Below are 22003 nucleotides of genomic sequence, written 5' to 3' on the forward strand. Positions count from 1 at the left end.
GGCGGGGCGGGCGTGGGCGGCGGCGCGGCAGCGGCAGCGGGGGCCCCGCGGGGGGCGCGCGGCGGGGCCGGCGGGGTGGCTCCGCGCCGGGGCGGCTGGACGCGCGCCGCGTTGCGGTACGAGATGCTCCCCTTGTAGCTGACCCGGAGCACGGCGCGCTGCTGGATCAGTTTCTCGAGCTCGGCGCGCGTGCGCTCCGGCTCCGGGCCGTGCCGCCGCCGCACCATCCGGCAGATGCGCTCCAGGTCCGGCCGCGCCTTGCGCGAGCGCAGCGAGTCGATGGTGTCCAGGATCCACTCTTGGTAGTGCGGGGAAGCGGCGGACGACGAGGCGGCGGCCGCCGTGGTGGCGGCCGCCGCCGTCTCCGGCGGGGGTAGGGCCGGGGGCCCCGCCATGCCTCCCGCCCGGCCCGGCTGCACCGTGCGCGCTGCCTCCCTCCCAGCGCGGCGCCCCCCTCCCCGGCTCCCCTCCCTCCGCCGCTGCCCGCCTCCTCCGCCTCCCCCCCCGGGGGGCGCAGCGCCTCGGCGGAGCGGCGGCGGCGCTGCTGTTTCTTTGCAAAAAAAAAAAAAAAAAAAAAAAAAAAAAAAAAGAGAGAGAGAGGGAGAGAGAGAGAGAGGAAAAAACAGTGAGAGAGAAAGAAAAGAGAGAAAAAAAATATGCACACACTCACTCACTCGCACGCACGCACACACAGACCCGCTTCTGCTGGGCGCGCGCGGGGCCGGGGATGCGAGGAGGAGGAGGGGAGCGCCGCGCGGCCGGCCCCTCCCCGCCGCCGCCGCCGCCGCACGCGCGCCCTGCGCCCGGGACACTCCGGCCCCCCTTCCTTCCCTCCCTCCCTCCCTCCCTCCTCCCCGCCGCCCGCCTTCCTCCCTCCCACCCCCACGCGCCCGCTTTTAAGGTGGAGCCCGGGCCCCCCGCCCGCCCCCTTTACCCTGCGCTCTCGCTCACTCTGGCTCGCTCCGGCCCCCCCTTACAACTCCCGCGCGCTTTTTAAGGAGGCGCCGCGGAGTTGGCGCCGGGGCGGGGGCGGGGGAAAAGCGGCGGGCGGGGGAGGGGGAGGGGAGTGCCGGGGGGAGGGGAGAGGGGGCGGGCAGGGCGGGCGGGCGGCGCTCGGCCGCCCTCCAGCCATTGGGCGCGGGACCCAGACGTCCCCGGCGCCCAGCCCCCCTCTCCACGCCTCCCCGGCGCGCTCCGCTCTCGGGACCGCACTTACCGGGAACTCGCCGCCCGCGGGCCGGGGCCGCCGCGCTCGCAGGGTGCTGCGGGAACCCTCTTGCTGCCGCCGCCCCCGCGTCCCTCCGGCGCGCCTGGCCCGGCGCTGAGGATGCGGAGAGGGGGCCGCGCACCCTCTCCCCTCCTCTACTCCCCCTGCCAGTGCCGCCCCCGCTGCCGCTCGGCCTCCTGGCGCGCCGGCCCCAGCGCCTCCCTAGAGCGCCCTCTCGGTCCCGGGCTGGACGCCGAGGGGGCGCGCCGCAGATTTGGGGACCCCGAAGCTGGGGTCAAAGGTCAGTTTGACGCTGGTTTCTCCTACTGGGCCGAAGGAGTGCCGGAATTTCAGCTAAACCCTGTTTACAAGGACTCCAGGACAGGACCTGATTGGCCTGCACGCTGGGGTCCGAAATTCCCTTTCCAGCCCCCTGGGGGTGTGTGGGTGGGTGATCGAAGTCGAGAACACCAGCGACACTTTTTTTTTAAACAAAACTTTATTGGTAATAGTTTTCAAATATGTTTACAACAGCACACTGTTCAAGAGGAAGTCTCGTCCTTCGCAGCACACAGGTTGAATCGCCCCCGAACCCACCCGGGGCCCCGTCCCAGGCCTGAGAACTCCTCCTGGGATGGGGAGAAGTTATGAGAGCGGGAAATAAGGGGAAGAACGGGGTAGCTCCCAAGGGGCTCCCCACTTTTCTATTAAGAGAGAAAAATGCACAAATGAGACTGGGGGGAGACGTGATGGACAGCTGACAGCTAAGCCGGAGGAGGAGGACCCAGGATGGCAGAGGCAGAAGCTGGTGGGTGAGTAAAACAGGCAGCCCCTCCCCAGCTGCTCTAGCCTTGAACCCCGGGCCAAGACGTGGGGGCACTTGGCCTCTTCCGTGTCCTTTTGCAGGTATGCCCTCCCCACTGAGCTGAGGGAAAACTGGACATTAAAATCTAGCGGAGAATAAAATTAAGGAGTTGGGGGGAAATTGCTGCTGGGAGGAAAGACTTGGGCTTGGGGCTCCCCCTTTGTCTTTTTGGGGGATGACTCCTCTTTGGCAGGGAGAGGGACAGCTGCTTTGTCTGGCTCTCAAAGCCCAAGGGTAAAGACAGGTCTGTTGGGGAAGAGGAGAGCTGAGGATTCCTAAAGGGGACTAGACCCTCGCAGGATTGGCAGAGAGGATCCCCCAGGGAGGGGCCCAGAGGAAATTAGCAGCTCAGCGGGGAGGTTCAAACCCCAGCGCCTCCCTTTCCAAAGTCAGTCTGCTTCTCATTAAAATGGATTGGGGAATGGGGGGACATGGGAGGGGTGGGAGTAGAGAAGGGAGGAAGGGAGGCACTGGTGGAACTTAAATAGGATTTTAAGTCGTTTTTTAAAAATTCTAGCAAGCAGCCCACTAAACATGTCACTAAAAATCTCTCCTTCCCAGGCAGGATTACTACAAAGGGAAAGTTGGCGCTTCGTTCATTTGCCCTTAGCAAGTGGTGCCTGTGGTTGGGTGGGATGGGGGTGTGGGTGGGGGCTGGAGTTGAGTTTGAGCCCCTTTCCACACCCTGTCCCTGGATACACCAGCAAGACCTGGTCTGACTGGAGTTGAGGAACTCGTTTAAAACAGGCAGAAGTGGGCTGGGGTAGGGGGCTGTGGGGAAGGAGGAAGGGAAAAATGGGAGAGGGGGGCAGGAGGACGAAGGGGGATGAGGGGGAGCAGCTGGTGTTTCTGTCCCTCCGATTATCTGGGCTTCCTGCTCCCCCTAACCCTGGAGGGTGGGGTGGGGGTGAAATAGATACAAGGAACTCTGGGGCCCTCTGGCTGTTCAATCCAACCCCCCCCCCCCCCCCCCCCCAAAAAAAAAAAAAAAAAAAAAAAAAAGGAAAGAAATGAAAACCCATGGGGGCACAGGCAAACCCCTAAAACTCATTAAACTCCTTGCCACACTTCTCATTGATGGAGACCCGGATTTCTTCTTCTTCATAGTCGTCAAAGTTACTTGTATCCCCAGGGCCTTTAAACTTTGGTATGAAGGGAGCTTCCACCTGGAGAGGGATCAAAAATCACCCAGACCTCAGCATTCAACATAATCATTATTACAACAATAAATGTGAATGGCCTAACATTCAAGACATAGTTACTCTGACTCAAGCCTGTGCTTAGCATTAGATTATGGATTCCTCTTAACAACCAGAAACCCTTAATATAGCCAGCTCATCAAAGGGGAAATTACTTCCCAGAGAGAGGCATCTTCTGCACAAGGTCATGGAATGGCCAAATGACACCAGAATTCCATTTCTAGACCCCACTGGCTCTAAGCACTCTACTGTGGTTGCTCCTGTACCTGTTCTCTTCCCTTTCTTTCTTTTTTTTTTTTTTTTGTTTTGAGACAGAGTCTCTCTGTCATCCAGGCTGGAGTGCTTAGCTCACTGCAACCTTTGCCTCCCAGATTCAAGCAATTCTCCTGCTTCAGCCTCTTGAGTAGCTGGGATTATAAGCGCCCACCACCATGCCCAGCTAATTTTTGTGTTTTTAGTAGAGATGGGGTTTCACCATGTTGGTTAGGATGATCTTGAACTTCTGACCTCAGGTGATTCACCCACCCTGGTGTTCCAAAGTGCTGGGATGACAGGTGTGAGCCTCTGAGCCTGGCCCTCTTCCCTTTCTATCTCTCTATTGGCTGTCCTCCCTGACTCTTGGCCTGCCCCCAAATCTTCAGCAGGCTTAAGGAGGGGAGGCCCACCTTCCTCTGGTAGATGGCGATCCAGTCAGTCGTGGCAAACCACTTGTGGTTCTTGATATCATTGACCCCATTCTTGAGGTTGCCAAAGCGCTTGGTGAGATCTACCTGCAGGAGGTTCCGCAGGAGGTCCTTCAAGTCAGAGCTGAAGTGGGAAGGGAACCGGACCTGGAGGAAGGGGTACAAGGACAGGGTGGGAAGCTGCTCTGGAACTTGGGGAGCCCAGGATGCTTCCTTCTCCATCCAACAGTCCTACTGGGTGGGCGCCTCCAAAGCTGAGTGCCTTCTGGCATCCTGTAAAACAGCTCCTTGGGCCCACCCTGGAGTTTCTGATTTAGGAAGTCTGACACTGTGGCCTGAGAATATGCATTTCTTAAACAACTTTTTAAAAATTAAAGAGCTAGTTACTTTAAGAAGTTTTTGGCGGGCCGGGTGCGGTGGCTCAAGCCTGTAATCCCAGCACTTTGGGAGGCTGAGGCGGATGGATCACGAGGTCAAGAGATGGAGACCATCCTGGTCAACATGGTGAAACCCGGTCTCTACTACAAATACAAAAACATTAGCTGGGCATGGTGGCGCGTGCCTGTAATCCCAGCTACTCAGGAGGTTGAGGCAGGAGAATTGCTTGAACCCAGGAGGCGGAGGTTGCGGTGAGCCGAGATCGCGCCATTGCACTCCAGCCTGGGTACAACAGTGAAACTCCTTCTCAAAAAAAAAAAAAAGAAGTTTTTGGCTGGGCACAGTGGCTGACGCCTGTAATCCCAGCACTTTGGGAGGCTGAGGCAGGCAGATCACAAGGTCAGGAGTTTGAGACCAGCCTGGCCAACATGGTGAAACCCCAACTCTACTAAAAATACAAAAATTAGCTGGGTGTGGTAGTGGGTGCCTGTAGTCCCAGCTACTCAGGAGGCTGAAGCAGGAGAATTGCTTGAACCCGGAAGGCGGAGGTTGCACTGAGCCGAGATTGTGCCCCTGCACTCCAGTCTGGGCAACAGAGCAGGACTCTGTTTCAAAAAAAAAAAAAAAAAAAATAGTTTTTGTAGAGACAGGGGTCTCGCTATGTTGCCCACACTGGTCTCGAACTCCAAGGCTCAAATGATCCTGCTTCGGCATCGCAAAGTGCTAGGAGTACATGCATGAGCCACCACGCCCAACAAGAATCTGCATTTCTTTTTTTTTCTTTGAGGCAGAGTCTCACTCTGTCACCCATGCTGGAGTGCAGTGGCACAACCTTGGCTCACTGCAACCTCCGCCTCCTGGGTTCAAGCAATTCTATCTCAGCCTCCCAAGTAGCTGAGATTACAGGCGCACGCCACAACACCCAGCTAATTTTTGTATTTTTACTAGAGACAGAGTTTTGCCATATTGGTCAGGCTGGTCTTGAACTCCTGACCTCAGGTGATCCACCCACCTTGGCCTCCCAAAGTGCTGGGATTACAGGTGTGAGCCACCGCGGCTGGCCCAAAAGTCTGCATTTCTAGCCAATTCCCCAGCAATAGTCCTGCTGGAAAGGAGTCCCCTTTAACAACCATTGCTCTAAGGCAAGTGCTATGATGGTTTCTATTTCAGAGAAGGGGAAACTGAGGCTTGGAAAGGTTAAAGAACTCTTCAAAGGTCATGCAGAGGAGTGGGATGGGGCAATTCCATCTCAGGTCTGTCGGACTCTAGAACATGCATTTTCAACTGCATTCTCAGCTGCTGGGGTCTGTAGACTTCTGAAATAGTCATGCTTATGTTAAACTTTTTTCCCCTCTCCCCCTGCCTAGCTAAGGCTCTTCCATTCTTAAAAGCCCAGCTCAACTCTTCTAGAAATCATCCCCAAACATTCTGAGCGCATAGCCTTGTAGACAAGTCGTCACTGGAGTTATAGTTGCAGAAATGACTTCTTGTTTGCTGTGCCTCTTACATGCTATGTGACCTTGGCCATGGCCCTTAACCTCTCTGGGCCTGTGCGTACCTCTCAGGGTTGCACGAGGAAGATAATACCACTGAGGGTGCGGGGGAACTGGAAAACGCTACAAAGAAGGGCGTCATGTGCGTCTTCCCCTGTGGGATCTTCTGTGGCTTTTTTCTTCCTTTTTTTCCCACTCTGGGCCATTTTCTTGGCAGTTTCTATTCGCCCTGATGGCAGATGCCTTATCTTTCCTTTCCTTTTTTTCCTCTTTTCTTTTTTTGAGAGATGGAGTCTTGCTCTGTCACCCAGGCTGGAGTGGAGTGGTACGATCTCAACTCACTGCAACCTCCGCTTCCTGGGTTCAGGCAGTTCTCTGCCTCAGCCTCCTGAGTAGCTGGGATTGCAGGCACCCGTCACCATACCTGGTTAATTTTTTTTATTTTTAGTAGAGATGGGGTTTCACCATCTTGGCCAGGCTGGTCTTGAACTCCTGACCTCGTGATCTACCCGCCTCGGCCTCCCAAAGTGCTGGGGTTACAGGTGTGAGTTACTCTGCCTGGCCTTCATCTTTCCCTTTTAGTGATGCTATGTGTCTAGCCAGAGCACCCCAGTTGCCTGAATTTTTTTTAAAAGACAGGATCTGGCTCGTAGCCCAGGCTGGATTGCGGTGGTGCAATCACAGCTCATTGCAGTCTTGACCTTTTGGGCTCAAATGATCCTCCTGCCTCAGCCTCCCGATTAGCTGGGACTAGGGGTGCACCATCACGCCCAGCTAATTTTTAGGTATTTTTTTAAAAAAAGAGATGGGGTCTGGCTATGTTGCCCAGGCTGGTCTGGAACTCCTGGCCTCAAGCCTCCACCTCCCAAGGTGGTGGGATTACAGGCGTGAGCCATTGCACCCAGCCCTAACGTTTCAAAGCCAGTCGGTGCCAGAGCTGGGACTGGGCCCAGGCTGAGCCTGAGGGTGCTCCCACCCCGGTGTGGTGACTCTGGGCCGACCAGAAGCTCCTGTGTAGGAGATGCTGGACCAGGTCGGGGGATGGTTAGGTCCTCCCAGCAAGGTGGCTGAGCTGAGGGCAGAGGTGGGGTCCCCAGCCTCTCTCCAGCCATCAGTGCCTATGATGACTCTTCTTACTCACTAAGGTGTGATCTTGGCCAGGACACATCTCTTCTCCCAGCCGGTTTCCTCACTTCTACAGAGGGTGCCACCATCTCGGGGTGTGAGTGAGGGGGTGAATCTGGGGCCTGGCAGATGGCAGGCACTTTGCGCCTGTCATAGATGCAAGCTCAGATGGTTTCACCACCCCTCATCTGAACTCTCAGAGTTTGACAAGTCTGTGTTTGGGAGAGGAAGCATGGGCCTTAAACCTTAAGCGAGGGTCCTCCCTGGCAAGGCTGCGGACAGCACCTGGGAACCAAATACATCTTGGAACTTGCGAAAACTCACACTGACGGGGACAAGGAGAGGTGAGGAGGGTCGCTGGGCAGGGTGGTTTGTGTTTTGCAGCAGGGAAGTTCCCGTGAGGCTCAGGATTTTGGAAGCCCCTGGGATTCTGGAACCGCGGGGTTGGCGCTGGACAGCCAGGGGGCTGGAGGTATTGGTGCGTCCAGCTTTACCACCTGGCCTGACTTACGGAACTTCTAGGTGATTCTGACAACAAGCAGCGCTCCCCAGAGAGTAGGATGGGTGAGGGGGAAGGGACTGTCTGATTCTTCCAGGGCTGTGCCCCGCATCCAGGCCTCACCTTTCCAGAGACGATCTTCTCATAGATCTGGATGGGCTGGTCTGCGAAGAAGGGCGGGTAGCCAGCGGCCATCTCATAGATAAGAACCCCCAGGGCCCACCAGTCCACCGCCTTGTTGTAGCCCTGGAGCAAGATTGGGGGGGCACAGGGTAAGGAGGGGGCGAGAGACGGCGAGCAGAGCCAGCCTCCAGGGAAGGGGGGCTGGGGAGGCGCCTACTTTGCTCAGGATGATCTCGGGGGCTAGGTACTCGGGGGTCCCACATAAGGTCCAAGTGCGGCCCTTCACGCGCTTGGCGAAACCGAAGTCTGTCACCTGTGGGCACAAGAATAGGCAGTTGGCGGGGAGGGAGGGGCCAGGCCACAGCTTGCCCAGGGCTGCCCCTTGCCCGGCCTGGTGGACACCTGAATGTAGCCCTGCTGGTCGATGAGCAGATTCTCCGGCTTCAGGTCCCTGTAGATGAGATCCAGCGAGTGCAGATATTCGAAGGTCAGGACGATCTGGGCCGCGTAGAAACGGGCATGGGGCTCACTGATGGGGACAAATGGGGAGGTGAACATCACTGGCCAGGCCCCAAAAGGGTCCAGCAGGTGGTCCTGCAGAGCCTCCCCCAGTCCAGCTGTCAGAAAGGCAAGGCACCTGATTCTTAGGTGGCCCGACCTGGGAAACAGCCTGTAGGTCCATCCACAGGGGAATGGAATCACAGACTGAGCTCTATTCATACAGTGGAATTCCACTCAGCACCACCACCGCCAGCAGGACATTGCCTGCCTCCACTCCACAACTCGGCTGCATTTCAAACCGATTATGTTAAGCAAGAGAAGACACAAAAGAACATGAATGATTCCATTTATATCATGTCCACGCCTGGACAAAACAAAGGCACGGTGTTTGAAGTCAAAGGATGACTGCCTTTGTCGGGGATGTGACGTGTCAGGAGAGGGAGTCAGTCGGGCACATTGGCCGGCGCCTGTAATCCCAGTATTTTGGGGGGTTGAGGTGGGAGGATCGCTTGAGCCCAGGAGTTTGAGACCAGCCTGGGCAGTATAGCAAGACCCCACTTTTGTATATTATTGGAGGAAAAAAAAGGATTCAAGAGAATTTTCTTGGGAGATAGAAAAAGTTCCATATACTGTTTTGGGTGGAGGTTAGGTAGCTGTATACAACTGTCAAAATTTGTGGAATATAGCACTGAAGATCTGTGCATTAAGTGAATCTGCAGTTATCTATCTAAAATACAACTACCAGGCCAGGCGTGGTGGCTCACACCTGTCACCACAGCACTTTGGGAGGCCGAGGAGTGCAGATCACCTGAGGTCAGGAGTTTGAGACCGGCCTGACCAACATGGAGAAACCCCGTCTCTACTAAAAATACGAAAATTAGCCAGGTGAGGTGGCCTTCACCTATAGTCCCAGCTACTCAGGAGGCTGCGATGGAGAATCACTTGAACCCGGGAGGCAGAGGTTGCGGTGAGCCGAGATCATGCCACTGCACTCTAGCCTGGGCGACAAGAACGAAACACTATCTCAAAAAATCAAATGACATTTATAAACTTATAAGTTTATAAGTTTAAATTTTTTTTTCTTTGAGCAGGGTCTCTGTTACCCTGTCTGGAGTGTAGTAGTGTGGTCATGGCTCACTGCAGTCTTGAACTCCCAGGCTCAGCGTGTCTTCCCACCTCAGCCTCCCCACGAGCTGGGACTACAGGTATGTGCCACCATACCTGGCTAATTTTTTTTTTAATTTATTTTTTGTGTAGATGGGGTCTCACAATGTTAGGCTGATCTCAATCTCCTGGGCTCTAGTGATCTGTTCACCTTGCCCTCTCAAAGTGGGATTACAGGTGTGAGCCACAGTACCCGGCCTATATCTTAAACTTACACATTTATGTATATAGTTTCATTTTATGTATAAAAATATACATTAAAATCTATACATATAAAACTATTGATCTATATAAAATAAAATAATTTTTTTAAAAGAGGAGACAAAATCTCACTATGTAGCCCAGGCTAGTCTCAAATTCTCTTTTTTTTAAATTTAAATTTAAATTTTTTGGGGGATGGAGTTTCGCTCTTGTTACCCAGGCTGGAGTGCAATGGTGCGATCTCGGCTCACTGCAACCTCCGCCTCCTGGGTTCAAGCAATTCTCCTGCCTCAGCCTCCCAAGTAGCTGGGACTACAGGCTTGCGCCACCATGCCCAGCTAATTTTTGTATTTTTAGTAGAGACAGGGTTTCACCATGTTGACCAGGATGGTCTTGATCTCTTGACCTTGTGATCCACCCACCTTGGCCTCCCAAAGTGCTGTGATTATAGGCATGAGCCACCGCGCCGAGCCTTAATTTTTTTTTTTTTTTTTCTTTTGTAGAGACGAGGTTTCACCATATTGGCCAGACTGGTCTCGAACTCCTGACCTCGTGATCCGCCCACTTCAGCCTCCCAAAGTGCTGGGATTACAGACATAAGCCACTGTGCCAGCCTCAAATTCTTGAGCTCAAGTCATCTTCTGGCCTCAGCCTCAAGAATAGTGGGACTACAGATGCATGCCACTTTTTGGGGCTCAAAAAAAATGCACAAAACCACCAACTGCAATTTTTTTTTTTTTAGACAGAGTTTCACTCTTGTTGCCCAGGCTGGAGTGCAGTGGCACGATCTTGGCTCACTGCAACCTCTGCCTCCTGGGTTCAAGTGATTCTCTTGTCTCAGCCTCCTGAGTAGCTGGGATTGTAGGTGCCCGCCAACATGCCTGGCTGATTTTTTGTATTTTTAGTAAAGATGAAGTTTCATCATGTTGGCCAGGCTGGTCTCGAACTCCTGACCTCAGGTGATCCACCTGCCTCAGCCTCCCAAAGTGCAGGGATTACAGGCGTGAGCCACTGCCCCCAGCCAATTTTTTTTTTTTTTTTTGAGATGGCGTGTTGCTCTGTCACCAAGGCTGGAGTGCAGTGGTGTGACCCCAGCTCAAGGCAATCTCTGTCTCAGGGTTCAAGTGATTCTTGTGCCTCAACCTCCCAAGTAGCTGGGATTACCAGTACCCACCACCACACCCAGCTAATTTTTGTATTTTTAGTAGAGACAGGGTTTCACCATGTTGACCAGGCTGGTCTCGAACTCCTGGCCTCAGGTGATCCGCCCACCTCAGCCTCCCAAAGTGCTGGGATCACAGGCAAGAGCCACCGCGCCGGCACCAGCTTCAACCTGGCCACCTAAGTTGCCATGTTTGCTCTGTTTCGCTTTGTGGTGGTTGAAGTATCACTCATTCCTCAGCATAGGGGAAGCAGAAACCCACTGGCTTCTGGGAGCTCACTTGCATGTTCAAGCATGCTGGACTCCTCTGCATCCCCCGGGGTCTTGGTCGTGCACTGCCACCTGTGGACACCCTGACAGCCTGATGTGATGGGGGTGGTGGCCCGCTTACCTGAACCTTCCAATCCGCCGTAGGTGTGAGAACATCTCCCCGCCAGGCACGTACTCCATGACCATGTATAAGTTTGAGTTGTCCTGTGGGAGGCAGCGGCTGATCAGGGGCCCACTCCCTGAGCCTCCTGCCATATCTGAAGGCCTTGGGGCCTCCCTGGCTCGTGTTCAAACGTTAAATGACAACAGGGATTCTGGCTCCCCGTAGGAATCATGTTCTAGGAACCAGGTGCTTTGCTGGCTGAACCCACATGCTGCATTTCATTCTGCCCAGGAAGCAGGGTTGACCCTCATCCTGCCGTTATAAAGGTGAAAGCAAGGGCTGGCTCAGTGGTATGTCGGGACCTGGCTAGCCTGCCCTGGCAGGAGAGAGAGGACTCTGTAGTGGCCTGCTCTGGGAGCTTGAGTAACGCTTTGAGGCCACAGTTTTGTCATCTGTAAAATAGGACTATGATGGGCTGCAGAATTAGTGGGGCCCAAAATTAAAAAGGTGACCCCTTGTTAGAAAGATTATTACAGAGGGCCAGGTGTGGTGGCTCATGCCTGTATAATCCCAGTACTTTGGGAGGCCGGGGTGGGTGGATCACTAGAGCCTGGGAGTTTGAGACCAGCCTGGGTAACACAGTGAGAACCCTGTCTATACAAAAAAATACAAAAATTAGCTGGGCATCATGGTGTGCACCTGTAGTTCCAGCTACTCAGGAGGCTGAGGTGGGAGGATCGCTTCAGTCTGGGAAGTAAAGGTTGCAGTGAGCTGTGACTGCACCACTGCACTCCAGCCTGGGTGACTGAGTGAGACGCTTGTCTTAAAAAAAAAAAAAAAAAAAAAAAAAAAAAAAAATAGGCTGAGCATAGTGGCTGAGGCCAGGGCAGGCAGATCACTTGAAGTCGGGAGTTTGAGACCAGCCTGGGCAAAATGGCAAAATCCCATCTCTATTAAAAATACAAAAATTAGCTGGACGTAGTGGTATGCACCTGTAATCCCAGCTACTCAGAAGGCTGAGGCAGGAGAACTGCTTGAACCTGGGAGGTGGAGGTTGTAGTGAACTGAGATCACTCCACTGTACTCCTGCCTGAGCAACAGAGTGAGACTCTGTCTCAAAAAAAGAAAAGAGAAAAAATTATTAAGGATCTCAAGGTAGCAGGAGTAGCAGGGCCAAAGCATTAAACCAGGTGTGGGGTCCCTCGGAGCGGAGGCCCTTGTGATTCTCTGGGTCGAGCAGAAAGTAAATTGGCCCTGAGTGGTCTTTCCTGTTTCTCATGATCACAGCTTTGGATGGCACCCAAAATGGCTCCCAAAGGGTACTCAAGATGTGGCTGGAACTGTCACGACAACTCCACCAGGCTGGAACTGGTATGATCCCCATTTTACAGATGAGAACACTGAGGCTCAGGGAGAGAAGTCCCTTGCTCAGGGCCACACATTGGGAAGTACTGAGCTGGGAACTGAATCCTGGCTGCCTGGGGCGGAGTTTGTGCACCTGGCTGTGGGTCAGGCTCTTGCTGTAAACCAGGTGCTGATTTTGAGGGATGTTATTGAGGTTGGGGGACTTGCCAAGGGAATTAACTACAAACTGGCCAGTCCAGGAACTGAACTTGGGTCTACCAGAGTCCCAGCCTGACTCTCATCCCCTGGTCTCCCTCCTCCAGGGATCTTCTTCCACAAAAGTGGGTGGCCACTGATTGTCCTCAGCTCTGACCCTAGCCCTGGGGGCCTGAAGGCTAGGATCCAATTCAGTGACCCCACCCCTTGGCTGCGGGGACCCCACCTTGAAGGAGAACTCAAGTCTGACGAGGAACGGAAAGTTGACGGCTTGCAGGATGCGCTTTTCATTCAGGGTATGTTCGATCTGTTTCAGCTTTACCACCTGGGAAGGGTAGGAGGGGAGGGCAGACAGGAAGGGGAGGTGAGAGGGGCCTCATTTCCCCTGATGCCTGGAACTAGCGGTGCCAGAGCCCGGCTGGGTCCTTCAGCCAGAATCATTTTTTGCATGCCTGTGGCCTGTTGGGCCCGTGGCTGATGCTGAGGACACAGTGTAAGGGAGGCTAGAGCCTGCTTGTCCTTGCACGGCTCAAAGTTCAGGGCAAAGAATACATGGGTTACCCCCAGAGAGGTCAGAGCCATGGTGGCAGGTATCTTGGGCTTGTGGAGAAGCAGCAGCCCCTAAGAAGCCCACGTAAAGTACCTGGCATGGTCTGGGGGAGGGGGAATCAGAGAGGGCTTCCTGGAGGAAGGGGCAGCTGAGCTGAAATTGAAAAGACAGGCAGGAGAAGACCAAGGGGTGAGAGATTTAGGAACTGCCTTTCCTTTGTCTAGAACATTCCACACAGCAACGTGAACCTCAGCCATCAGCTGTCCCCTACAGCACAGGAGTTGAGCAGGCGCCTGGCACCTAGTCTCTCACGGAATCAAGATAGGAGCCCTAGAGGCCCACACTGGGAGGATGCCAGTTTAAAAGACCAGACACAGGCCAGTGAGGTGGCTCAAGCCTATGATCCGAGCACTTTGGGAGGCCAAGGCGGGCGGATCACCTGAGGTAGGGAGTTCGAGACCAACCGGACCAACATAGAGAAACCCTGTTTCTAAAAAAAAAAAACTACAAAATTAGCTAGGCGTGGTGGCACATGCCTGTAATCCCAGCTACTTAGGAGGCTGAGGCAGGAGAATCACTTGAACCCACAAGGGGGAGGTTGTGGTGAGTCGAGATCATGCCATTGCACTCCAGCCTAGGTAACGAGCAAAACTCTGTCTCACCAAAAAAAAAAAAAAAAACAGACACAGAGAGGAGAAGTGACTTGCCCAAGGTCACACAGCTGGCTGATGTCAGGCTGGTGTGTCACACGTGGCTAGCCTGGCCCCTCGGTCAGTTGTCAACTGCTTTGCTCACATAGCTGAGTCCTCAGAGTCTATACCTGCACTACCCAGCTCAATCCCCACTAGCCACAGGGGGTTGCTGGGCCCTTAAAATGTGGCTGGTCGCTGGGGAGCCAAATTCAAACATTTTAAGTATCTAAAATATAAATTTAAAATCTGACACCAAGCTGGGCACGGTGGTTCACGCCTGTAATCCCAGCACTTTGGGAGGCCCAGGCAGGAGAATCTCTTGAGCCCACGAGTTTAAGACTAGCCTGGGCAACATAGCAAGACCCCATCTCTAAAAAAAACAAAAACGAAAACAAACAAAAAATCCACACAATTAGCCAGGTGTGGCAGTGCATGACTACGGTCCCAGAGACTCTAGAGGCTGAGGTGGGAGGATCATTTGAGCCCAAACCTAGAGGCTGAGGTGGGAGGATCATTTGAGCCCAAACCTAGAGGCTGAGGTGGGAGGATCATTTGAGCCCAACTGCACTTCAGCCTGGGCAACAGAGCAAGACCTTGTCTCAAAAACAAAATAACCAGCCTGACCAAAATGGTGAAACCCTGTCTCTACTAAAAATATTTTTAAAATAGCCAGGTATGGTGGCGGGTGCCTGTAATTCCAGCTACTCGGGAGGCTAAGGCATGAGAATCACTTGAACCGGGGAGGTAAAGGTTGCAGTGAGCAGAGATGGCACCATTTAACTCCAGCTTGGGCAACAAGAGCGAAATTCTGTCTCAAAAAAAAAAAAAACCCAAACAAACAAATAAACATATCATCAGGCAGCTGCAGTGGCTTACGCCTGTAATCCCAGTACATTGGGAGGCCAAAGTGGGTGGGTCACCTGAGGTAAAGAGTTTGAGATCAGCCTGACCAACATGGCAAAACCCCATCTCTACTAAAAATACAAAAATTAGCTGGGCATGGTGGTGGACACCTGTAATTCCAGCTCTTTGGGAGGCTGAGGCATGAGAATTGCTTAACCCCAGGAGGCAGAGGTTGCAGTGAGCTGGGATTGCACCATTGCACTCCAGCCTGGGCGACAAGAGCCAAACTCTGTCTCAAAAACAAAATAAAAATGGAAATCTTGATGTAGATACTGGGCGACTTTCAGACATGGTTGGAACATCTTGGGCACGCAAATCTGCTTTTTCTTTTTTTTTCTTTTCTTTTTTTTTTTTTTTTGGGACGGAGTTTCGCTCTGGTTACTCAGGCTGGAGTGCAATGGCGCGATCTCGGCTCACCGCATCCTCCGCCTCCTGGGTTCAGGCAATTCTCCTGCCTCAACCTCCTGAGTAGCTGGGATTACAGGCACGTGCCACCATGCCCAGCTAATTTTTTGTATTTTTAGTAGAGACGGGGTTCACCATGTTGACCAGGATGGTCTCGATCTCTTGACCTCGTGATCCACCCGCCTCGGCCTCCCAAAAATCTGCTTTTTCAACTTCTCTGTTTTTTTTCTCATCTTTTGAGGGAGAATTTACCATCAGAGTGGAGACCTGTTACAAGCATACAGTGGACACTGGATTTTAAAGACACTTCGGAACAGAGAAAGAGAAAATGTTTCCAAAATCTTGGAGGACTGGAAAAAACCAAAAGGAATGTAAAATGTCTCATTAATGATATTTGCACATTGATATTATATGAAAATGGTAATACTATAGCTATACTGGCTTAATTAAAACATATCATGCCAGGCGCAGTGGCACACGCCTATAATCCCAGCACTTTGGGAGGCTGAGGTGAGTGGATCACCTGAGGTCAGGAGTTCAAGACTAGCCTGGCCAACATGGTGAAACCCTTTGTCATTTTTTTTTTTTTTTTGAGATGGAGTCTCACCCTGTCCCTCAGGCTGGAGTGCAATGGCACGATCTAGGCTCACAGCAACCTCTGCCTCCTGGGTTCCAGCAATGCTCCTGCTTCAGCCTCCCAAGTAGCTGGGGTTACAGGTGCCCGCCAGCACATCCAGATAATTTTGTTTTTCTGCTAATTTTTGTATTTTCAGTAGAGATGGGGTTTCACCATGTTGGTCAGGCTGGTCTTGAACTCCTGACCTCAGGTGATCCACTGACCTCAGCCTCCCAAACTGCTGGGATTACAGGCACGAGCCACCTCGCCTGGTGGTGAAACCCTTTCTCTATTAAAAATACAAACATTAGCTGGGCGTGGTGGTGCATGCCTGTAGTTCTAGCTACTTGGGAGGCTGAGGCAGAAGAATCACTTGAACCTGGGAGGTGGAGTTTGCAGTGAGCCAAGATGGCACCATTGCGCTCCAGCCTGGGCAACAAGAGCAAAACTCCATCTCAAAAAAAAAAAAACCAACCAACCAAACATATCATTAGGCCAGGTGCAGTGGCTTACACCTGTAATCCCAGCACTATGGGAGGCTAAAGTGGGTGAGTCACCTGAGGTCAGGAGTTTGAGACCAGCCTGACCAACATGGCAAAACCGCATCTCTACTAAAAATACAAAAATTAGCCAGGCGTGGTGGTAGACACCTGTAATTCCAGCTACTTGGGAGGCTGAGGCAGGAGAATCGCATGAACCAGGGAGGTGGAGGTTGCAGTGAGATGAGATCACAACATTGCACTCCAGCCTGGGCAACAAGAGGGAGACACTATGAAAAAAAACGAAACAACCCAAAACATATCATCAAAATGAACTTCATGAATGTCACTAGTTTCTTTCACTTTCTTTTTTAATTACGGGTGTTTTTTTCTTACAAGATGGGGTCTGGCCGTTTTGTCTAGGCTGGGTGCAAACCAAGATGGGGTCTGGCCGTTTTGTCTAGGCTGGGTGCAAACGACCCTCCCACCTCAGCCTCTCTAGTAAGCAGCTGGGACTCCAGGCGTGCGCCACCATGCTTGGCTCTTTTCACTGTTTTTGATGGAGCAAACCGTAAATGGAAAATCACTTCTGTGGCTTGCGTTACATTTCTGTTGGTTACATTGCTGCTTTACAGCAGTGCCTGGTATTAAGTTAGGTCACAAAAATATTTGCAGGAAGAAAGTCCACATAAACACCGCTTCCCCCAAGAATGCTCTTGGCCTCCTCCCTTTGGGCTGGTGTCTGACCCTGTGTCAGAGTGCCTGGCTTAGAATCCATGGCCGGCCTGGAGAGGGAGCCTTGGGAAAGCAGAACAGGGCCCTTCTGACCCCTGGAGATGGCATGTTATGGGGATTCAGGGAATAGTGGGTGAGCCTGGCATGGTGGCTCATGCCTATAATCCCTGCACTTTGGGAGGCTGAGGTAGGAGGATCACTTGAGGCCAGGAGTTCGAGACCAGCCTGGGCAATATAGCAAGACCCTGTGAGGCATGGTAGTATGCGCTTGTAGTCCCAGCTACTCAGGAGGACTGCTTGAGCTCAGGAGTTCCAGGCTACAGTAAGCTATGATTGCATTACTGCACTCGTGCTTGGGCCAACAGAATGGAACCCTGTCCCCTCCCCCCCAAAAAAAGCAAGTGGCCAGGCGCAGTGGCTGATGCCTGTAATACCAACACTTTGGGGGACTGAGGCAAGTGGATCACCTGAGGTCAGGAGTTCAAGACCATCCTGGCCAACATGGTAAAAACCCATCTCTACTAAAAATACAAAAATTAGCCAGGCATGATGGCGGGCACCTGTAATCCCAGCTACTCAGGAGGCTGAGGCAGGAGAATTGCTTGAACCCAGAAGGGGGAGGTTGCAGTGAGTTGAGATCCCACCACTGCACTCCAGCCTGAGTAACAGAGTGAGATTGTCTCAAAAAAAAAAAAAAAAAAAAAAAAAAAGCAAGTGAGTGAATGGGTGGATAGGGCACTCTAAAGAGTAGGCATAGTCCAGGCGAAGGCTTGGCAGGCAGGACCCGAGCGGGGGCGGGCCGGCTCACCTTCTGTTTATCGAGGATCTTCATGGCATAGTGGTTCCCGGTCTCCTTGTGTTTCACCAGCATCACCCGCCCGAAGGAGCCCGTGCCGAGGGTCTTGATTCGTTCAAAGTGATCCAAGTGGGCTGTGTTCTGTGGGCAGAGGGGTCAGCAGGCTCAGGACATACCCTTCCCACAGCCTCCTGGGCTAAGGTCTGGGGCATCCCCTCCACCACCGGCAGAGGGGGCCCCGGGGAGCACGTGGGGTGAGCGGGGTGAGGACAGGAGGCGGAAAATCAAGATGGCAGAGATTCCTTAAGGCGGGTGGCAGGGGCCAGATCCGGCTCTGGCCTGGGGCCCAGGAGCTGCTGGCAGCTGTGCTGGGGGCAGGGGCGGGCCGTTGGAAGGGGTGGTGGGATGGGGGTGCCTGGGATTCAGCAGTCAGGTGTCTCCATGCAGGAGCCCCCATGGGCACCTAGGGATCCAACGGGGAGGGTCTGGAGCCTTCCAAGGGGTTCCTGAAATTCTAGCTGTGTCGCAGGGACACAGCCAGGGGACTAGGGGTTACCAGCTCACCCAACTCTGGGCTCTGCACCCAGCAGCCTTACCTGAGCGGGACTTTCCCATTTTTTAAGAAAATCTTCTTTGGCTTTGGCTAAGAATTCTTTCACTGAAAGAGAGAGAGGGGAGAGTTAGAGAACCCCATCTCGCCGAGGTGGGTTCAGGTGATTTCTGGGGAGATACTTGGTGGAAAGTGGGGTGCAGCTGCCTCAACCCAGAACCTGACCTTTTTCTGGTGCCTCTGGGGGCCCTGGCTGGGCCTCCCTTGCTCCAGAGAGGTGGGATCCAAACACCACTCCATCCAAAGTGGGGTACAGAGAGTCTCAGGGGGTCACCCCCAGGGGAACGGAAAGAGGCATCCAGGCAGGCCAGCACACCCCCACTCGCCCCAGTTCTGACCGACATTCCATGGCCAGGGCCGGCGCCAGCCGGGGTATTTATAGCCTCGGGATTTGGCGGTTCCTCCAGCCCCTTCTCTGGGGAGGCCGGGCCTGGGGTGGAGACCTCAGGGGCTCGGGTAGCAGGCGCCCTTGGGGGGCTCAGCTGTCACCTTGGCCCCCAGCTGGCCCTGTTCCTCTCCGTGCCAATCCAAAGGGCTTTGCTCCAGAGCTGGTTCAAGGGAAGTCTCTCCCAATGCCCACTCCTCGGCCCCACGGCACCCCAAGGCGAACATCACCACCCGGCTAACGTTGAAAGTTCCCCAGCGGACCCTGGGCTGGTTGCTGTCCACAGTCTCATCTGAATGCCTTGTCAGCCTGCCTTGTATCCACTGCCTCCATTTAACAACCCAGGAAACAGGCTTGAAAACAGTCATTTTCATCTCTGCTGAGACACAGCCCAGCAAAGCAGCTATGGGCCAGGACCTGGAGACAAGATCTAGTTCAGAGCCCAGCCTGGTCTCCAACGAACTTTATGACTTTGGGCAACTGATCTTACCTCTCTAGGCCTCAGTTTTCCTCATCTGTAAAATGGGGTGGTTTTGGGGAATGAATGAGTTCATCTTGGCAAAGGGGGTTAGACAGTGGCCCACATGATGTTAGTGCCAGATAAATGTCAGCTATTATTATTTTACTTATTATTTTGAGACAGAGTCGCTCTGTCGCCCAGGCTGGAGTGCAGTGGCGTGATCTCCACTCACTGCAACCTCCGCCTCCTGGGTTCCAGCGATTCTCCTGCCTCAGCCTCCTGAGTAGCTGGGATTTCAGGCGCCCACCACCATGCCTGGCTAACTTTTTTATTTTTAGTAAAGACAGGGTTTCACCATGTTGGCCAGGCTGTCACAAACTCCTGACCTCAAAGTGATCTGCCCACCTTGGCCTCCCAAAGTGCTGGGATTACAGATGTGAGCCATCATGCCAGCCTATTATTTTTTAAACTGAAGTATAAAATATGGGAAGTCAGGCCAGGTGCAGTGGCTGATGTCTGTAATCCCAGAACTTTGGGAGGTTAAGGCAGGTGGATCACTAGGTCAGAAGTTGGAGACCGGCTTGGTCAACATGGTGAAACCCCGTTTCTACCAAAAGTACAAAAAAATTACCCAGGTATGGTGGCACATGCCTGTAATTCTAGCTACTCAGGAGGCTGAGGCAGGAGAATTGCTTGAACCCAGGAGGCGGAGTTTGCAGTGAGCCGAGATCGCACCACTGCGCCCCAGTTTAGGTAACAGAGCAAGACTCAGTCTTGGAAAAAATTAATAAATAAATAAATAAATAAATTTTAAAAGGCCAGACGTGGTGGCTCATGCCTATAATCCCAGCATTTTGGGAGGCCGAGGCGGGCAGATCACCTGAGGTCAGGAGTTCAAGACCAGCCTGGCCAACATGGTGAAATCCCATCTCTGCTTAAAAAAAAAATACAAAAATGAGGCAGGCATGGTGGCAGGCACCTGTAATCCTAGCTACGTGGGAGGCTGAGACAGGAAAATTGCTTGAACCCGGGAGGTGAAGATTGCAGTGAGCCAAGATTGCACCATTGCGCTCTAGACTGGCAGACAGGAGTGAGACTGAGTCTTAAAAAAATAAAAATAAAAAAGCAAAAAATAAAAATAATAAAAAATAAATAAAATATGAGGAGAGATGGGGCAAGGTGGTTCACGTCTATAATCCCAGCACTTTGGGAGGCCAAGGCGGGTGGATCACTTGAGGTCATGAGTTCGAAACCAGCCTGGCCAACATGGTGAAATTCCATGTCTATTAAAAATACAAAAATTCGCCGGGCATGGTGGTGGCTGCCTGTAATCCCAGCTATTTGGGAGGCTGAGGCAGGTTCACCTCTTGAACCCGGGAGGTGGAGGTTGCAGTGAGCTGAGATCACGCTGCTGCACTCCAGCCTGGGGGACAGAGTAAGACTGTGTCAGAAAAGTTCTAGCTACTTGGGAGGCTGAGGCAGGAAGATCATTTAAAGCCTGGGAGATTGAGGTTGCAGTGGGCTGTGATCATACCACTACACTTTAGCCTCAGCGGCAGAGTGAGACTCTGTCTCAAAAAAATAATAATACTCTGGGAGCCGAGATGGGGGGATTGCTTGAATACAGGAGCTCGAGACCAGCCTGGACAACATCAAAACCCCGTCTCTACAAAAAATAAAAGCATTGGCGAGGTGCGGTGGCTAACACCTGTAATCCCAGGACTTTGGGAGGCCGAGGTGGGTGGATCATGAGGTCAAGAGATCGAGACCATCCTGGTCAACATGGTGAAACCCCGTCTCTACTAAAAATACAAAAATTAGCCGGGCGTGGTGGCGGGTGCCTGTAATCCCAGCTACTTGGGAGGCTGAGGCAGGAGAATCATTTGAACCCAGGAAGCGGAGGTTGTAGTGAGCTGAGACTGTGACATTGCACTCCATCTCAAAAAAATAAAAAATAAGAAAAAAAACATTAGCTGGGTGTGGTGGTGGGCACCTGTAGTCTCAGCTACTCAGGAGGCAGAGGTGGAACGGCTGCTCAAGCCCGGGAGGTCGAGGCTACAGTGAGCCGTGACTGAGCCACTGCATTCCAGGCTGGATGACAGAGTGAGGCCCTGTCTCAAAAAAAAAAAAAGCAGTAATAATAATAAAAAACAAATGTAGGGGATACATTGAGTGCTCAAATTTTAAATGGGCAGCCTGAGAGATTCTTACATTATGGACTTGTCCTTTAAACTACCACCTAGGGCAACAAGGGACCAGCCCTTGCTGTGTTTTCTGTGCTTCATTCTGACCCTGTGGGGTGGGAGCTGCTGTTTTTCCCACTGTACACAGGAGAAGACTGATCAGGTCTGTGGTCACCTGCCTGCCCCCTACTTCCCATGAGATTAACTGTTTCACTGCCGACTCAGCCACTGGTTTCAGCACTGAGTCTAGTGCACCAGGGTGGTCAATGTGGACAGAGCTGTCTTGAACCCCCTGATGTTCCTGGGTTTGCTACCACCCTGAGGGGCCCCATACACCTGCACTTTGGGACTGCTGGTCATCTACCTGCCAGGAATCCCACATGGACTTCTGGGGAGGGGGAGCCACCCGCACTACTTGTCCCCAAGGCTCTCCCTCAGCATTCAGAGAACAGAGCCCTCACCAGGCTAGAAAGTGGTAGACTGCGGCCAGGCGAGGTGGCTCACGCCTGTAATCCCAGCGCTTGGGGAGGCCAAGGAGGGTGGATCACAAGGTCAAGAGATCGAGACCATCCTGGTCGACATGGTGAAACCCTGTCTCTACTAAAAATACAAAAAATTAGCTGGGCATGGTGGCGCGTGCCTGTAATCCCAGCTAC

At 53.0% G+C, this 22003-nt stretch overlaps 2 protein-coding genes and 1 long non-coding RNA gene across 3 annotated transcripts in view; 1 reads left to right on the forward strand and 2 right to left on the reverse strand.

Annotated features, from left to right (window-relative positions):
• Positions 1-434, reverse strand: part of SAMD1 (sterile alpha motif domain containing 1) — a 3127-nt gene extending 2693 nt beyond the window's left edge. The window contains exon 1 of the mRNA XM_032265883.1: positions 45-434. Coding sequence (XP_032121774.1) covers positions 45-395 — 351 coding nt within the window. The 5' untranslated portion in view covers positions 396-434. The remainder of the gene's footprint in view (positions 1-44) is intronic.
• A 1263-nt stretch (positions 435-1697) lies between these two features.
• Positions 1698-18413, reverse strand: PRKACA (protein kinase cAMP-activated catalytic subunit alpha). Its single transcript, XM_032265809.1, has 9 exons — positions 18306-18413; positions 17722-17850; positions 12760-12858; positions 10992-11074; positions 7975-8101; positions 7790-7885; positions 7573-7695; positions 3937-4101; positions 1698-3238 (listed from the first exon to the last, which is right to left on the reverse strand). Exons 2-9 carry the CDS (start codon positions 17782-17784, stop codon positions 3113-3115), a joined length of 882 nt encoding a protein of 293 aa, XP_032121700.1. The 5' UTR covers positions 17785-17850; positions 18306-18413; the 3' UTR covers positions 1698-3112.
• On the forward strand, positions 6633-15443 carry LOC116541557. Its single transcript, XR_004264859.1, has 2 exons — positions 6633-7294; positions 15325-15443. It is a non-coding gene; the product is annotated as an uncharacterized LOC116541557 (long non-coding RNA).
• Positions 18414-22003: the final 3590 nt, after the last annotated feature.

This window comes from Sapajus apella, unplaced genomic scaffold (genome assembly GCF_009761245.1).
Source record: "Sapajus apella isolate SASKATOON/1434 unplaced genomic scaffold, GSC_monkey_1.0 scaffold152, whole genome shotgun sequence".
NCBI classification, from domain to species: Eukaryota; Metazoa; Chordata; class Mammalia; order Primates; family Cebidae; genus Sapajus; species Sapajus apella.